Source organism: Balaenoptera physalus (genome assembly GCF_965194825.1).
Source record: "Balaenoptera physalus genome assembly, chromosome: 7".
Classification (NCBI taxonomy): domain Eukaryota; kingdom Metazoa; phylum Chordata; class Mammalia; order Artiodactyla; family Balaenopteridae; genus Balaenoptera; species Balaenoptera physalus.
This window is the reverse complement of record NC_138886.1, coordinates 97,044,666-97,062,708: the sequence shown is the minus strand read 5'-3', so window position 1 is coordinate 97,062,708 and position 18,043 is coordinate 97,044,666. Positions and strand designations below refer to the sequence as shown.

Sequence of the window (18,043 nt, the reverse complement as noted above, 5' to 3'; positions counted from 1 at the left end):
ACAGAGTTCCCTTGTACTCCCTCACACCTGCACACAGTTTTCCCTATTATTAATATCTTGCATTGGTGTGGTACTTTGTTATAACTGGCATGCCAATATTGATATTATTATTAACTAAAGTCCATTGTTTATATTATGGTTCTCTCTTGGTGTTGCACACTCTATGGGTTTGGACAAATTTATAATGACATGTATCCATCATTATAGTATCACACAGAATAGTTTCACTGCCCTAAAAATCCTCTGTGCTCTATTCATCACTCCCTCCCCACTAACCCCTGGCAACCACTGATCTTTTAACTGTCTCCACAGTTTTGCCTTTTCCAGAATGTCATATAGTTGGAATCATACAGTATGCAGTCTTTTCCAATTGGCGTCTTTCACTTACTAATGTGCATTTAAGGTTCTTCCATATCTTTACATTGTTTGAAAGTTCATTTCTTTTTAGCGCTGAATAATATTCCACTGTCTGGATGTACTACAGTTTATCTGTTCAACTACTGAAGGATATCTTGGTTGCTTCCAAGTTTTGGCAATTATGAATAAAGCTGCCATAAACATCTGTGTGCAGGTTTTTGTGCGGACATAAATCTTCAACTTATTTGAGTAAATACCAAGGAGCATGATTGCTGAATGATATGGTAAGAGTATGTAAAGTTTTGTAAGATGTCGTCATACTGTCTTCCAAAGTGGCTGTACCATTTTGCGTTCCCACAAGTAATGAATGAGAGTTCCTGTTGCTCCACATACTTGTCAGCATTTGGTGATGCCAGTGTTCTGAATTTTGGCCATTCTAATAGGTGTGTAGTGATATCTCATTGTTTTAATTTGCATTTCCCCAGTGAAACACGATGTGGAGTGTCTGTTCATATGCTTATTTGCCATCTGTATATCTTCTTTGATGAGATGTTTGTTAAGGTCTTTAGCCCACTTCCCCCCACCCCCCGCCCGCTCACCGAGCTTTCCTCTGTTCAAGAAGCCAAGGTCAGAGGCAAGGAGGGGACCATGGTTCTGTGTTCCCCTTCCGTGACCCACAGAAAAGGTCTTGGCCTATTTTTTAATCTGGTTGTCTGGTTTCTTATTGTTAAGTTTTAAGAGTTCTTGGTATATTCTGGGTAACAGCCCTTTATGAGATATGCGTTTGACAAAGATTTCCTCCCAGTCTGCATCTTGTCTTCTCATTTGCTTATAGGCCTTTGCAGAACAGAAGTTTTTCATTTTAATGAAGCTGAACTTAGAAAGTTTTTCTTTCATAGATCATATCTATGGTGTTGTATCTAAAAAGTAACTGCCAAACCCAAGGTCACCTACATTTTCTCCTATGTTATCTTCCAGGAAATTTACAGTTTTGCATTTTACATTTAGGTCTATGATCCATTTTGAGTTAACTTTTGTGAAAGGTATAAGGTCTGTGTCAAGATTCATTTTTTTGCATGTGGATGTACAGTTGTTCCAGTACCATCTGTTGAAATGACCATCTTTCTCCACTGTGTTGCCTTTGCTCCTTTGTCAAAGGTCAGGTCACATATTTATGTATATCTGTTTCTGGGCTCTCTATTCTGTTTCATTGATCTATTTCTCTATACCACACTGCCTTGATCATTCTTCTTTTATTCTTTTCCAAAACTTTAACATTTATTTAAAGAACACTGACATAAATTGGAGGTAATGATCAAGTATTCCAGGAAATCTTAGAATTCAAGTCTCTCAGGAACAGAACCGGATATGAAAAATACTTGAAGCGGGAAAACCTACAGCTGACTCAGGCTGCCAACCTCAGACAGGCTGGGCTTCTGCATCCTCACCAGGGGGCCTCTCCACCCAAAACACAGCTCCTGGCCAGAAGCAGATCCTAATCTGCTTCTTAGAGATTCCACCTGCTTCATTCACACCCTTTCCTTATCTGCAGCTCAGCAGCCAGGTGCTCGGGGGCACAGGCCCTCAGCCTGCCTGCACCTGGAGGCCCCTGGGCCACCCCAGGGGCCCACCTCCAGCCTCAGGCAGGCCTCCCTGCTCCTCCAGGTTCAGCTTGCTCTCCACCTCAATCTCAGCTTCTTAAACTGTTTATCTGCAGGGTGAGAAGAGGCTTAATTCTGAGTGCCCGCTCTCAGCAGTGCTGCATACTCGGTGCTGAATGTACTTCTCCACAGTCCCCATGGCCCTGTGAGGGTTGGCTAGCACCATCCCCATTGCACAAATGGGTAAACCGGGGTTCAGAAAGGCAGGTGCCCTCTCTATGGCCTCCCCGCTGGGAAGCTGTGGGGCTGGGGTCCAAATGCAGCAGGACACCCAGAGTGTTTGTATGCACTGCACAGTGTGCCCTGCCTGGCTGCGAGGCTCCTAAGCACCCCTTCCCCCCACCTCAGGCAGATGCTGGCACCGTTCAGCCAAGGCAGACCACAAAGGAGACCCGAGCCTGTGGCCTGAACCCCTGCAGGACTGAGTCAAGTTCCTCTCCAACGAAGTGGTGACCTACAGCTGTGTGTTCTCACCTTCGGCATCATCCAGCTCCGGCCTGAAGCCAGCCCAAGCTACTGGCCCCAAGAGATGCCTACAGCCAGGCAGAGGGCTGCTAGAGTCAGCCATTCTGGAAGGTGAGTGGCAGGCACTCAACAAGTCCAGCCAGCCCAGGACCGCAGGACAGTCTCTCCACAGACTGACTCCCTTGCTTCCTGCAGGCTTCTTGCAAACACCCCTCCTCTGTGAGAACCTGGCTCTCCCACCATGACTCTCCTGCTGACTGTGGTACACCAGGGCTGGAACCAGGACACATGCTCAAAAAATGCCTGCTGAGCCAATAAACCACACCAGCCTGCGCTGCTGAGCCCGGACACGAGACCCAGCATTGGGAAGCCTAGGGAACGTCCACTCTCTACCCTCCTCTTATCAATTCTTTCCCTTGCCACTATAATGTTCCAGCTAACAGTCCACCAGCAAAGCTTCACCCACCTCAGAGTTACCCAGTCACCACCTGGAAATGGCACGAGAGGTGGGGAGGTGCCCACTAGCCCTCCACCCAAGTTAGACAGTCTGGGGATCCTCCCTCTGGGATCCAAGTCACTGGGCAATTCAGGCCTGAAACGCTCAGCCTGGTACCCTCACACGCCAGGGCCCTGAGGATACCCTGAAAGGCACACACTCGGCCACAGGAGCACCTGCTTCCAACAGGGAATGAGCTGCAATGCCCAATGTGCCCACAGTGGTGACCCACAGCTCGGGCTGCTTGTTCATCATTGCTGACCACACTCACCTCCCCAACAAAGCTTGGGGATAGGGGAGGGGCCTCTGGGTTCCGGATGCCCACACTTCTGCACTGATGGGCCCCTCCCCAGTGCATTTCACAGGCCTCTCAGGAAGTTGGCACCAACCTTTCTCACCAACCAAACCATAACTGTGGTCAAGATGACACATGAAACATCATTTGGGAAAGCAAGTTCAGTGTTGACACCCAACTGCTTTCAAATTACACCTCTTCCAACAAAATTGCACCCTAAGAAGATTTTTTTTAAATAAAAATATAAAAGCAGGGTGACCGCCAGCCAAATTGAGTTGAGCCCTTTCTAAGCATCCTGCTCCAGCAAGTGAGCACCATCTCCTCTGCACATCCCCTCATCTCCGCATGTCAGCCAGATTGGGCTGCTCGTGGCTCCTCTGAAAGCAACACCTGACCCTCCCACATGAGGCCACAGGGGAGACCTCTCAACCCCGGGCCTGCGGCTGCCCAGCACCACAGGCACGTGCCTGGTCTATGAAAGGCGATGGTGCACCTGTATGGTCAGGTGTGTGAGCTCAGCGCCCAGTACAGGTGGGGCACCCACAGACATGGGAGAGGTGCCAGACCACACCAATAGCAGGCAGACCTGGCCACCCTCTGAGGACAGCAAGGGGACCGGCATGCTCAGCACGGCTGCACACGACAGGCCCCTACAGGCATTATCCACTGCCAGGGCGCAGGAAGATGACACGGAGGTCTGGTTGGGGTGGGTGAGTTGGGAACAAACGAGTCCTCCATGGCCACACGAAGGAGACATCAGCAGATCCTGTGGTCCCCACATCCATAGCCTCTCCCCGGCCTGGAGTCCAGGCCATCACCACCCCACGGGAGCCCAGCGACCTCTGGGCAGTGCAGAGCAGCAAGAGGACAGCTTCATGATGACACCTGAGGGGTCCAGACACCTGTCCCTGGCTGATGGGGGCTCAGGCCCCATGGTACCTCTTCAGGACTCTCATGGCCCTCAAAGCCCCTGCAAGTACTCCAGGCAGAGGGTCAAGGACTGATACCTCCATGAGGCTAAATGACTCCCACACTGGGCACAGGCCAGGACACAAGCGAGGGAAACATGAGTTGATGGTGGAATCCCCAAGAGGCCGTGCCCAACCCTGTAACCGCAGCTCACAGCAGCCTTCTGTGAGGAGGAGGCAGCACAGAGGACACTTGGAGACGGGGGCCTGCTGACGGGAGGGGGTGGCACTTACCAAGGGGGCTGAAAACCAAGGTTCTCTTCAAGTTCTCGAAGAAGACATTTAAGCAGGTGGTCCAGGAAAGGCCAACAGGCCGCCTCCAACGAGGCTTCTGGACACTGGCTGGGATCTGGGTTGGCCGCATTTTCTCTGCTCAGAGGCCCCACCCATGGCTCAGAGGCATCAGCGGGTGAGAGAGGGTGCCTGAGTCACCTGAGACCATGTCAGTGGTCCACACCTACCCCCACCCCAGGCAACCCAGAGTCAACCAGAAGCCTCCAGCTATCCCGTGCACTGTCTGACAGGATGGGGTCTGTGAGGGGCCAGAGCTGGCCACAGGGACGTGGGAAATGTGAGCCAGAGTAAAGGCAGTGGTTCTGGGTGCATTTTGTACTTTCCCTGTTGCTATTATAATGTGTCCTGGTGCCAGAAATGAACATTCATTCAAAAGAAGACAGAAGGGGAGGTAATATTTTAAAATGGCTTCCCCCAAAAAATCAATGTCAGCTTCAAACGTCTGGAGAATTCAGGAGGTGAAAACACCTCGCTGCCCTTCACTGTGATATGAATGCATATTGCGCTTTCTGCAAAGCTATTTCGACACTAAATTATAGAAGGAAACTGGAAGTCATGGGGATCTTACATCCTCCAAGCCAGACTTATTAGGTCCAAAAATGCAGCCTTTCCTCCCCTTGGCAGGGAACCCTGGAAAAAGCAAGCGGGTGACACTGTCTCAGTTCTGGGGGAGGCAGGCAGGTGCCCAACATCCCCTATGGTCCCAAGGTTGAGAGGAGGAAACAGACTTTTGAGGGTTGATTTCCAGGGCATTCCAAAGATGCCAGCTGAGGAGCTTATGGGGGTTGGGGAAGGGAGGGGTGGAGGGCAGGAGGAGTACTGCAGAGCTCCCCGTACTGAAGGCAATGCTCCTGGCAACCCACCCTCCAGTGGGAGCCCTGATGCTTGGGAATTCTGGGGGCTGGGTGGGGGATGAACGTCTCCACCCTGTGCACTAGGAAACCCCCTCCCCAGGCGCAAAGCCAGCATGCCACCTGTCGCCCTCCCTGGTGCTTGGTGGTCTGAGAGGACTAACCTGGTGCCCTGCCCTCCACGCTTATCTCCTCTCCTAAGGACGGCCATGCCAGGTGGCCTCTTCCCATGATGCTGCAATCCCCCTCTACCATCTGTATCCTCACAGGCGACCTTGGTGGGCTCTCAACAATAAAATGGGGGAAACAACAGCCTCCTGTTTGGTGAAAAGGAGAGTGCACACACAGCAGGCTCTCAGCTGCTGTCCTAAGCTGGTTCCCAGCCCCCTCTGGTGTAAAACCCTCTCAGACCCACCCAGCAGAAGGCAGCTGACCCTAAATGCTGCATATCAGCCCTCTTGTTGGGGGAGATACAGGAACAGCTTCCCGGCTGGCATGCGGCCCCCAGTAACTACTGTATGAGAAGCAAAACCAGACAGATTAGAAGCCATCTCCCACTTTCCTACTCCCACCCAGAGTACAGGAGTAAAAGCCCCCTGGACAGCAGCCAGGGTCCACGCTGGTGCCGCTCTGCTTAGGGACCCAGAGGCAAAACAGCTTGCCTTGCCTTAAAGGGAATGGGAATTAACAACCTCCTCCGAGGGTCACATGTGCCTGCAATGCCTCAACCAGATCAGCTGGGCTCTGCTGCTGAGGTCTAACTCAGCTCCTGCCTGCTGCAGCACCCCCACTCCTGTCCTCCACCCGCAGAGGCATTCCGCAGCAGAGCACCAGCGGGTGCTTAGAGTTCCACACCAGGTCACTTGGCAAGAGCGAGAAGGTGGGGAGAGAAGGCACACAGCCACACTCTAGAATCAGGAATCCTCTTCTCCCTCTCCGGGTCCTCTCTCCCCTGTGCGTTCACACACAGCAGTGATGCCCAGCTCACTCCTATGCCATCCCAGCAAACCATCCATAGGGCCCCAGACCACAGACCACTGAGGCCACCCCTCAGCAGGTCCCAGAACCTGCAACCGTGAGGGAGGGGAGTTCTCAGTCCCTCGTGAGGGACTCAATAGGCCACCCCTGGCTCCACCGTGAAAAGTCCCTATTTCCACAAGAGAACCAAGGAGCTGTGAGGAGGGGTGGTCTCTAAAGCTCTTTGTCTCAGAAGAAAGGCTGAGGACAGGTGGACACTGGACAAATTAGCCAGCTCACATATACACACACACACAGGCCACCCTGCAGGGGCCCAGAGGACAAAGCAACCAAATCCCACTTCTGAGCCAAAAAGGCAGGCTGCCTGCAGTGTGGCAGGCGGCCTGCGTCAGGACTGGTAGGCCCAGCTAACTTTCCAGGGCGCTGGGGTAGGCTTACATCTGCATGGCCAGCTCTCGCAGAGTCCAGCCCCATGCCTGACAGCTGTTCCCCCAAACAAGGAAGGGTCAATAAACACCCACTGTGACAGGCGCTGCCCCAGCTTCCACGGCCGGCCCAGGACAGCCTGAGTTACCGTTTATATAATCTTCCAGGGCTGGGGCTGATATAGCCAACATGAGGGCAAGGTTATGAAAAATGCAAGTTCAGAGCCTTTGCATCCACAAAAACCAAAACAAAACAAAACCAAATGCCACCTGTATTTTACATGACTGGGTTTTAAGACTTCTCACATATCCATTTTGTGAACTAACAGGACACAGTGACAACACTTCCAGGCTTTGCCCCAGAGGCCCCAGGGCCCACCATCCCTCACCGTAAACAGACCCCAGGTGAAAAGCCCCTCAGACATCCCCAACTGGGGCATCTACACTCTGCAAGACGCAGTAAGGTGCTCATTTAAGAGCAGCTGAGAGTCCCCCAAACCACCCTGTGACCACCTGGACACAGGGCCCTACAGCCCCCACACTGCTTCTGCACAGACACGGACGATCCAGACAGCCTGGGTCAGTACAGCCCAGAAGAAGGAGCGGCACTGATCAGCACTGAAAGACACGCCCTCCAAGTGCCCAGTCTCCATCATGGGCCCACATCGTGCCACACTTAGACACCACACACTGTGAGGTCCGACCTCCATCACCCAACCGTCACCACACAGACCGCCAGCACAACCAACCACCCACCCAGAGGGTGACACACAGATGGCCGCTGCCAGGGGTGGCTAAGGCCAGGCGTGGCCCGATGCCAGAACGCACTCGTCCACCACCCACCTACGGCCATCTCGCCCCTCACCTGCAGCTCGCACCAGGCTACCTCCACCCAGGTCTCCGTGTCCAGACCCTTGTAGACCGTCTTGAAGGAACCGCGGCCAAGCTCAATGTCGAACTTGAGGAAGCGGCCGTCCAGGGAGGTGGCCACAGCCTTGAGGTCGTCCTCGTCGTCGTCCTCCTCCTCGGGCTCCTCCCGGCGTGCGCGCCCGAACTCTGGCCTCGCCTCGAGAGCCCCCACGTCCTCCTTCCTCGCGGCCGCCGCCGCCTCCTCCTCGCGGGGGCCGCCCTCGGGGGCAGGCGCGGGCGAGGGCGCGGGGTCCGGGCCAGGCTCCTGAGCGCCCGCGGGCTCAAGACCGGGGTCGGCAAGGTCGCCCAGCGGCGCGGCAGGCGCGGGGACGGCCGGGCGACCGCGGGCGCGCTCGGCGATGAGGCGGCGCGTCTTGCAGAGTAGCAGCACCCTTCGCTGCAGCGGCTGCGGGGGCTGCGCGCCCGGCGACTCGGCCCCCTCCAGGCCCGGCGGCTCCTCCTGGTCAGAATCCACCACGCTGCGTCGCAGGAAGCGCTGGGGCCCGGGCCGCGCCGCCCGCGCCCGCGGCACCGCCGCCGGCTCCGCCATGACCGCGGGCCCCGCACCGCGCCCGGCCTCCGTCAGTGCGCCGGGGGCGTCTCGGCGGCCGCCATCGTCGTCCATCTCTGCGAGCAAGGACACACAGGCCCGTGTGAGCGCGGGCCTCGCCGCACCTGCCCGGGACGTGGGATGAAACAGTGCCGCCCCAGGGCCCGCGGCCTGCCCGCCCCGGCCGCGGAGGGGCCTACTGGGCTGTGCCTGGGGCGGGGGTGGGGGTGGGGGGTTCTGCAGACCGGATCAGGAGGCCGGGCTGGGTGGGAGGGAGCCGTTCCCTGCTCAGGCCTGGGCCAGAGAGGAGTCCTGCTGGGCTGTCCCGGGGGACACGAGGGAGGCTGCAGAGGGGGCCGGAAGGCCGGGGAGAGGGCCCCTGTGCCCTGCCCAGCCCCGGGGAAGGGGGCCTACTGGGATGCCCCTGGGAGGTGGGGGTGGTTAAGACAGGGCCGGGAGGCCCGGGCTGGGGAAGTGGGGATGCCGTGCCCTGGGCAGCGGAGGGGTGAAGGAGGTTGGGGAAGAAGGAGGTACTGGCCCGGCGGCGGCTCCACAAAGGACGCTGCCTGGGGCGCAGGAGGGGCGCGCGGGGAGGGGGATGCGGCGGCGCGGCGCGCACACAAAGGCGGCGGGTTCGGCACTCACAGGGCGAACGGGCGCCGTCCATGCCCGCGGCCCGGCGGCCCGGGCGGGCGAGGCCGCGCTCAGGGCCGGAATCTGCGCTCGGGGCTGGGGTCTGCGCTCGGTCCGGGGTCGCTCTCAGGGCCGGGGTCTGCGCTCCAGACCCGGGTCACCCTTGGCGCCGGGTCGCGGCGCTACTTCCTCCAGCCGGCCCGCGGCGGGGCAGCGCTCCCGAGTGCTGCTTCAGCTCCGCGCGGCTGCGCTCCCGCACCGGCTCAGACCGTGCGCGCGAGGAGGGCGGGGCAGTCGGCTGCCCGCCCCCGGCCGGCGCGGCGGGGCGGGGCCTGGCACGCCCACCTGTCCTCGGGCGCGCGCGAGGCCACCTGCGGGCCAGCCCCCGGGGCCGCGCAGGCCCACTGCGGCCCTCATGCTCCCCCTCCGGATGTTACTGCTGGCGCCTGAGGATCTTTGGAATGCCCCACGCGGCTGCTGGCCGCGGATGGTCTGTTATCCCCCCTGCAAACCTGGCTTGGCCATCCTAGTTTGTCCACCTGGAAAGGCTGCCAGTTCCAAGACTCAGTCAGTCCAGGAAGACACCCTGAGTTGCAAGCCTATCCGTTTCAAGCCTGTCCATGATGACGTGCCTAGGCCTATCAAAGGGAAAACTGAGAAGGGATGGAGCTAAGCATGTTCCAGACAGACGCATGCAAGCCAGTCTGGCTTCCTCCGTGCTCCCTGGGACATGCTGGTGACATGTGGGTATCATGCCTGCCTGGTAATGGAGATGTCTGGCAATTCACGTCATTGCCGGCAGACTGTTGCCCACCCACAGCTGGCAGATGTACATAATACGGCAGCAGTATCCCCACACATTGCAGCAGCAACCTAGGTGCTGGGGGACTGGAGAGGACCTGTACTTGACTCAGCGCTATGTGCTCTCTGAGCCCTTAGAGGTAGTTTTGGGCAGCCCTGTTTGCATACCTCTCATGACAGGGAGCTCACTCTCTATGCTGACCCATGACCCATGAGAACACAGGTAAGCAGTTAGGTCACAGTTTGCTCATCCATGAGATGGACATAATGGTCAGTGCACAGCTGGTGTTCAACAAATGCTTACAGAGGCAGGGAGGAAAGGAGACAGGGCCTACCCTCTGCCTCTGCTCCAGTCAGTCCCCAGCAAAGCCCACTGGTAGGAAGATCAGGGTCTGGCCTTGCCCCCAGGGAGCCCCAGTCAAGAGGTACTTTTGAGGATGGGTCTGCCTTTGAGTGGGCTCAGGGGTCAGTCTAGTGGTCAGACCCAGTGCAGCCGGGCCACCTCCCTGAGTGCCCTCCACAGGCTACTACATGGGGAGGTGGCTCCTCACTTGACGACTATGTGGCCCACCCCAGGGCAGGTGAAACAGTGGAGAACCCAGGTCCCATAAGGGGACAGGGGCAAATGGGGGGACTGTGCCAGGAGAGCAGAGTTGGGGGCAACAGGGGTATCCGGGGGTGATGGGGGCAGCAGGAGTGTCCTGGGGTGATGGGGGCAGGGTAGGCTTCTCAGGGAACGGAAGGAAGGGTGCTGGGGCAGACAGATGGAGTGGGGGTATATGGACCTCGCAAGCTTGGGTTCCTAGGCCCTGGAAGCTCCTGCAACTGGCTGGGCAAATAATGGGGCCCCTGGGGCTCTGGCCCCTTGAGGAAGTCTCCCCATCCAGTGGGGACCAAGAAGTTCTATAACACAGTTTTTTTCCTCTCTTATAATAAGATGATGTATAAAAAGATGATTTCTTTTACTCTGTTCTCTGTAAAAATTTGAAAACGTGTTGATTTTTTAAATAACAGCTTCATTGGGATATAATTTAGATACCATAAAATTCAGTCTTTCAGAGTGTACAATTCAGTGGTTTTTAGTATATTCACAGAGTTGTGTGACCAGCACCACTGTCTAATTCCAGAACATTTTTATCACCCCCCCAAAAAACCCATGCCCATTATCAGTCACTCCACATTACCCCTCTCTTAGCCCCAGGCTAGCAGTAATCTACTTTCCAACTCTATAGATTTGCTTATTCCTAACATCACATATAAATGGAATCATACAACAGTCCTTTGTGACTGGCTTCTTTCATTCAGCATAATGTTTCACTTAGTCCACATTATAGCATATATCAGTACTTCACTTCTTTTTGTGGCCATATTGATTTTTTAGGAGCAAGTACTCATTAAAGAAATTTAAGATAGAAAAAGTAGAAATAAAAACTTTTTTAAGTTGTTACCCAAGTGTGATCCCATGGCACCTCCCGTGTCAGGCACATGTCTTTCCATGTGCAGCTGTCCACTCAGGAGAAGCTCAGCAGGCTTGCATCAAATAACCAAATAATGGGGACTTGCCTGGTGGCGCAGTGGTTAAGAATCCTCCTGCCAATGCAGGGGACATGGTTTCGAGCCCTGGTCCAGGAAGATCCCACATGCCGTGGAGTAACTAAGCCCATGCGCCACAACTACTGAGACTGCGCTCTAGAGCCCATGAGACACAACTACGGAGCCCATGTGACATAACTACTGAAGCCCACATGCCTAGAGCCCATGCTCTGCAACAAGAGAAGCCACCGCAATGAGAAGCCTGCGTACCGCAACGAAGAGTAGCCCCCACTCGCCGCAACTAGAGAAAGCCCGTGAGCAGCAACGAAGACACAACGCAGCCAAAAAATAAATTAATTAAATAAATAAATTTATAAAAAATAATAATAATACCAAATAATGATTCAAACCTTTTCTTTCCTATGCAACAAGTTACCTTTTAATTTTACACAGTTAGGCTCGCACCAGATGCTAGGTTCATATCCTAGCTGGTTCAGTCCAGAGAATGCGGCTTTAGCCCTCAGATGTCCTGGAATGTGCAGATGTTTGAAATCCTCTACCCATCACCCTGTTGAAGTGAGCCTGCTGCCAGGTGTGGGGGATGCTATCAGCACTCAGGGTCCCCTCAGGGACCACTCCCAGACTGCACCACTCAGTTCCTGGCCCCAGGAATTTTGTTTTAATGGGCACAACTTTTAGAAACAACTTTTAAACTTTTCTGGTTGAAAGTCTGAAGAAGAACAGCTAAGACCACTCAGTGCTCATTCCTACCCATTCAGTGGCCTGAGCCATGGGGGTGCAGATCAGTCTCAGTGGGGAACTGCTAGGTGGGCACAGAGGGCACCTGCACACCTTCAGACCAGCCTTCGACCTCTGCAGGAGTTGCGGTAAATTCGGGAGCTGGAGCACTGCGTTCACCCTGACTGTCATCCTTGGTCACAGCCTGCCCTTCATTCTCAGCCTCTTCAGCACTCGGTAGAAGTAGACGGGGTGTGACTTCCTCTGGTTGCTCGCAAGAGATGATGCCAGTGTCCACCACCTGAGACCCACTGAGTGAGCCCTCTTTTAGTGTCTCAGAGCAGGATTGAAGTTGATCTGCAAAGAGAAGGGCCAAGTGGTCCTAGAGACCTGCATGGATCACGAAATATGGAGACAGGCAGAAGAAAACACAGGTCATTTTCCACGTTTTCGTCTCTCCTAAAGCCCCAGGAATTTGACCCAGGGATCTTGAGTAACTGATAGCCATCCAAAATGGGGGTGGGTCGCTGAGCCCAGTGGGTGGTGGGGCCTCAAGTAAGTCATGCTGCTGAAATAATGATAATGATGATGATCCCCAGTGCTGAGCTGAGTCTTTGCAGGAATTCTCTTGTCTTGCCCCACACTGTCCTAGAGGGCCCTGTTATCAGATGGGAAGCAGCAGAGAGGCAAAGAGACTTACCTGAGTTAGTCGACTGCAGGCAGTAGGCCCGGAGGTGAACCAGGCCAACTTACCCACACCCCACAGGGAGCTGCCTCTCAGCCTGCAACTGCTGCCATCCAGCCTTTTCAGGACTTTGTGGCCAGTCCTTGCCCATCGACTTTCGCTAGCTACAGGGGCCGGTCTTCGGCAAGCTGGCACATTCTCCATCGTGCCAGCTCTCTCTCATCCTCTCTTAGCACCTCTGTCCACATGGCCCCTGGAGCTCTAGCTCTGCTGGCTCTGCTGTCACATGCCCGTGACCCAGCCCACCTCCAGCTCCACCCCATATAGCACTGGGGATGGGGATCTGTGCTCCACCTCTCCCAGCCCCCAGCAGCTTCAGGGAAGCATTGCCAGAGGAGGTGCTGGTGGCAGCAGATTGGAAGGGGCTCCCATCCACATCCACTGGGCAGGGGGTAGAAAGAGCTCTCCATCAGGCTTCTTTTGGTCCCCAGAGCCAGTCACACAGCTCTGCTCCCCTTCGAGGAAGCAGCCAGAGCACAGCAGCTTCCTCCTCTACACTCCCAATTCCCGGGGCTGAGCATCCCCTGGGGTGGTTGCCCCTCCAAGCTCCACAGCTTCCTTCTGTCCATACCCAGAGTGTGCGCTGCAGTCTGGGTTTCAATGGGAGCAGAGCCCCCATTGTGCTCACTCAGCCCTGCCAGCACCTGGCATCGGCATCGAACCCCTGGTATTGAATGGATGTTCCACCCAGTCCCAGCCTCAGCTCTCTCCTCAACTCTAAACTCCTTCCTCTTAGGGGGTCCGTCTTAATGGGCAGGCCGAGGAGTCAGGACACTCCCTCAATTCTAGCTTGACCTCAGGCCCAACCACCTCTATCCACTGCCCTCCAGAGCAGCCACATACCGGTGAGGCCCCAAATTCTGGGCCATGTTCTCCTCTTGGTCCTGATGGCACACGCCAGCCCTTGCTCACCGTGGATCCACTGCCTCTGTCTCATCCTGCTGCCCAAGTGGAATCACTGAGCAGATTGGCACAGGCTTCCTGGAAAGCGGTTCGCAGTTGGAGCAAGAATCTAAAAAATGTTTATACCCTTTAAGTCAGTAATTCCCTTTTGGGGAATTTATACAACTGAAGTGACCAGCTATGCAGATAGTGGTGCATAAAGATGTTCACTGAAGGGTTGTTTATAATAAGCATTAGGAATAACGTAAATTTTCAGCAATTGGAATATGGCTCAGTAAACTGTGTTATTCCTACGTAGTCAAATATGATGAAGCCATTTAAATGCTCTTCGTGTAGTTTTATAATGAGGCAGGAGATAATTTGAAGTGACAGTGCACAGGAGAAAAACTGGAAGGGAACACACCAAAATGTTAACAGTGGATGCTTCTGCTTTTGTGCATTTTTCTGCACTTTGGACAAGAGGCAACTCCACCTAATGTCTGGCCCGTGTCTTTGGGAAAGAGGGGCGCACTGATCCAGCAAGGGTCTAGAGGCATGGATCCGATTCAAATCCTGGCACCACACTTTGGCCATGACCTTCAACTCATTAATTAAGTTCTCTGAACTCCAGTTTCCTCAGTCACCAGGTGGTGGTGGCACCCAGTTCCCGGGGTTGTGAAAGAATCACTAAAGGAATCCCCAGGCGTCCAGCAGCCCAGTAGGACTGAAACATGATAGCCATCCTGGACTCTGGCCACCTCCTGCCTTGCCACCTGTCTCCTTGCTGGTGGGACCTGTCATGGAGAGAGGAATGGCCCCGATTCAAGAGAGCCATTCAATCCCCATTTCCACAGGGGGACATGGAGGTTTGAGGTCTTAGTGATTTGCTCAGGACCACAGAGCTAGCCAGTGGAGGGGCAGACATGTGGGCTCGTGCGGACAGAGCAGAGAGAAGGAGCATGGAGAGCCAGGTGCCACAGTAGCTTGGCAGGGGTCCTCAGACCAGAGCCATGCCACTGTCCAGGGCAGCTTCTGACCAGTGGCCGAGTCAGGTTGTCCTGCCAGCTGGGGTAGCTGACTACCCCAGGGGTTCCCAGGGGTCTCTCCCACCCAGAGTTTCCACTTTACACTCAGTGGGCCTCGTCAGCCCCCATCAGCTCCCAGGGGAGCCACACAGTTTTCCATGTGATGCAGAAGAGGCACTTTCCTCTGGCTGGAGACTCAGCCTGCTTGACTTGGGGTTTTCCAGCAGACCCAGCTCGAATTGCAATGCCTGCCCCTGGGAATGCCTGTTCATTCAGAATGAAGAGGTGCCCAGGTGACATAATATATCATCAAACACCTGTCGAGCCTACTGGGGGCCAGGCCCAGTGCACACAGCGGAAAATGGCCACATTGCGTGAGGAGGCACTGCCTGTCTTTCAGCTATGCTCCCTTCTGCGGTGGCTTCATGCACAGTCTGACCCTTCCTGGAGGAGGCACGCATGTCCACCAGCAGCGCCACGTCGAAATTCCCAGCTTTTCCCTCCATAGCCCTAGGGAAAGCCCAGGAACGGAATGTCTTTAGCTGACAGGTCACGTGTTCATCCCTGAACCACCCCTGTAGACAGGGCTGGGATGTTCTGATGTGCCAGACTGGGCACTTGTCTCCCATGGGTCCAAGGACTGCATGTGGGAGGAGGGCTTGTTCCAAAATAAGGGGAAGCATCCCACCTACACCCTGACCTTGACCTTGGGGAAGCAGGCTTGGTTCCCCTTTGAAGACCTGCACCAACCCCCAGGGAGCCCCACGCACACTTCCTACCCTCGTGGCCTCAGTTTTCTCATCTGCTAAATGGCTCACCTCATCAGGCCACGCAAGGGAGAATGCAAAGGTCCAAGACAACCTGGCACACAGTAGGTGCTCATTAAACACTAATGCTGCCCTCCTGGGCTCAGCGCTCCGCACACACCTGCTAAAGGAGCAGGTCACAGCCACTGGGACCATCAGGCTGCAACGTGTTTTTCTAGAAGGTTTTATGCGAACTACACATCCAGGAATGAAGTCACTGATCAATAAACCATAGCAGTGACCCCTCAATTAACAAATACTTATCTGTCTTAGAGACAGAATTGCCATTTTGCAAGATAATTGAGCACCAATGACCAGAAGCATACTCTGCTTTGAATAAGGACCTGAAACATGACTGGCATCCGCAGGGCATCAGCGGGGTACTACAGGCAGCCTCGGGGCCTGGGGTGATTTCTGCATCATTATCACAGGGACAGCCAGGCAGGAGCTGAGCCCTAGAATCCACGGGATAAGGATGTGGGGCATCGTGTGCTGTGTGGGGCTTGACATGTTTCTGGTCTGTGTCTCTGAGGATGTGAGTGGTGGTGGGGGGCAGGGTGCCTTGGTTCTGAAGCTGAGGGGCGGAGGCCAGCGCAGACACCAGCAAGAGCAAAGTAGGTCTTTTAACAGGAGGAGAAACCGAGGTTCAGAGATGAAAAGGGCAAGAGCATACAGTGAGCAGGCTACAGAACCAGGGCTCCAGGTTCAAAAGAGGCTTTGTCTCAGCCAGAGGGAGATTTCCATGAACATTCATAGATGTGTGTGTGTGTTGGGGGGAACTTCCAGACACAAGAGCAACAGGGGACTGGGCAGGGAAGAGAGAAGGGAGATTTAAAAAGGAAAGGTAGGGGATTTCCCTGGTGGCACAGTGGTTAAGACTCTGTGCTCCCAATGCAGGGGGCCTGGGTTTGATCCCTGGTCAGGGAACTAGATCCCACATGCATGCTGCAGCTAAGAGTTCGCATGCCACAACTAAGGAGGCCACGTGCAGCAACTAAGGAACCCATGAGCCACAACTAAGGAGCCCACCTGCCGCAACTAAGACCTGGCATTACCAAATAAATAAATAAATAAAATTTTTTTTAAAAAAAAGGAAAGGTAAAACTGACCAAATTTTAAAATATTAAGAAACAAGATCAAAAGGCAGGCATTTCCTTGAGGAAAAAGATTCACAGCAGATACAAAAGGTAAGGGGAGTTATCATTAATATGCAAAAACTCATATGAGTCAATATGGGTTCAGTATGAGTGGAAAAGTCCAAATTCCCAAAAGAAAAGAGAGTGAAAGTCATGCTCAGACAAGCACAGAAAGTCACGGAATGTGTAGAACCACAGTTTCGTCTCACCAGGACCTGTCATAAGGCAAGTAAGACTAACAGGCATCTTCACATGGAGATTAGCAGTCCTGGTTTAATAATAAGGCCCGGTGCAGACAGGCAAGCTGTGAGCAAGTCGGTTGGTCCAGCCTTTCAGGAAAGCAGCTTGGAAAAGCCTCACACTTATTCTTACTCTGATTCACTTTTGGGATCTACCCTGAGGAAAGCAAAGATTTAGACCTAGAGTGGTTTACCTTAGAGTTACTATAAGTGCCAAACGATTGGAAATGACAAAGTTCCAGGGGGAGGCCTGGGTAACCCTTCATTATCCTAGGCCAAGGGGTTTATGATCACTTGTTACTGCAGCAAATGTGGACTGATACACTCCACACTGGATTCCTGGCTCAAGAAAGCTTGGTGTATCCTGGAAGGTCAAGGAACAATTGTTAAAAGAGCAAATAAAGGAATGATCTCAAAGAAAATACACCAGATATCAGCAGTGGTTATTTCTATTTGGGTGAATTCCATTTTTTGTTTTTATGCCTTTCTGGCAGCCACAGCTGTCCCACAGCTGTACCATGCACTCACCTGCTTGGCCAACCCTGAACCAGCTGCTGAGTCAGAAGTTTATGCATTTGTAATTGTGTCAGATTTTGTCAAATTGCTCTCAGGAGAGGTTGTACCAATTTACACTCCCACCAGTGATGCAGACTTGCCCACAGAGCACGTTAATTGACTTTTGCATTAGAAGAAACGCCATATCCCAGCAAGCCTTTAATTTCCATGTCTCCCATCATGCGTGAGCTCAGCCTCTGCCCATGGGTCCAGACCAGTTTTCTTTTCTTTGAGCTGTCCTCATAGGGGCTGACGTCTCCCTGCCCTGCCGACCCCCAGAACACCTTCGCTCAGCTTCTGAGTGGCTGGCTCTGTCTCCTCCGTCAGCCCTAGGGTCAGAAGTCACCTCCGCAGAGAGGTGAGGTCCCTGAGGGACCCACAGCCCTGCCTGAACTCATCCTCATCGAAGCATCTGCTTCTCTGCAACAGACACTCAGGTCCCAGCCCAGGGACCCTGCCCCTCTGGTGCTGGTACCTCCATCTTCCCAGCAGGCCCTGAGCCAGTTGGAGATGAATCTGTGCTAACTGACCCATCTCACTCTTCTGAGCTCCCCACTGAGCAAGGCCTTTAGCCTCAAGATGAAGGTCTGTATGTGGCCATCAGGAGTGTGGCCTGGACTCAAGTCCAGCCCCTGGGCCACTGTAGGCCACACCACCCTGAGGGAGAGATGCCTAGGCTGGGTGCCCTGCGATAAGTTCAC

General features: G+C 54.2%; 1 protein-coding gene across 8 annotated transcripts in view; it reads right to left on the bottom strand.

Annotated features, from left to right (window-relative positions):
• WNK2 (WNK lysine deficient protein kinase 2) overlaps nt 1-9,169 on the bottom strand; it is a 148,552-nt gene extending 139,383 nt beyond the window's left edge. For 6 of the 8 annotated variants that reach the window (XM_082469422.1, XM_082469423.1, XM_082469424.1 and 3 more), the window contains exons 1-2: nt 8,895-9,169; nt 7,656-8,326 (exon numbers count right to left, since the gene is read on the bottom strand). In XM_082469422.1, the coding sequence (XP_082325548.1) occupies nt 7,656-8,324 (669 nt within the window). In that variant the 5' untranslated portion in view covers nt 8,325-8,326; nt 8,895-9,169. The remainder of the gene's footprint in view (nt 1-7,655; nt 8,327-8,894) is intronic. The other 2 variants (XM_082469419.1, XM_082469421.1) reach the window with 1 other exon arrangement.
• Between the last annotated feature and the right edge of the window lie 8,874 nt (nt 9,170-18,043).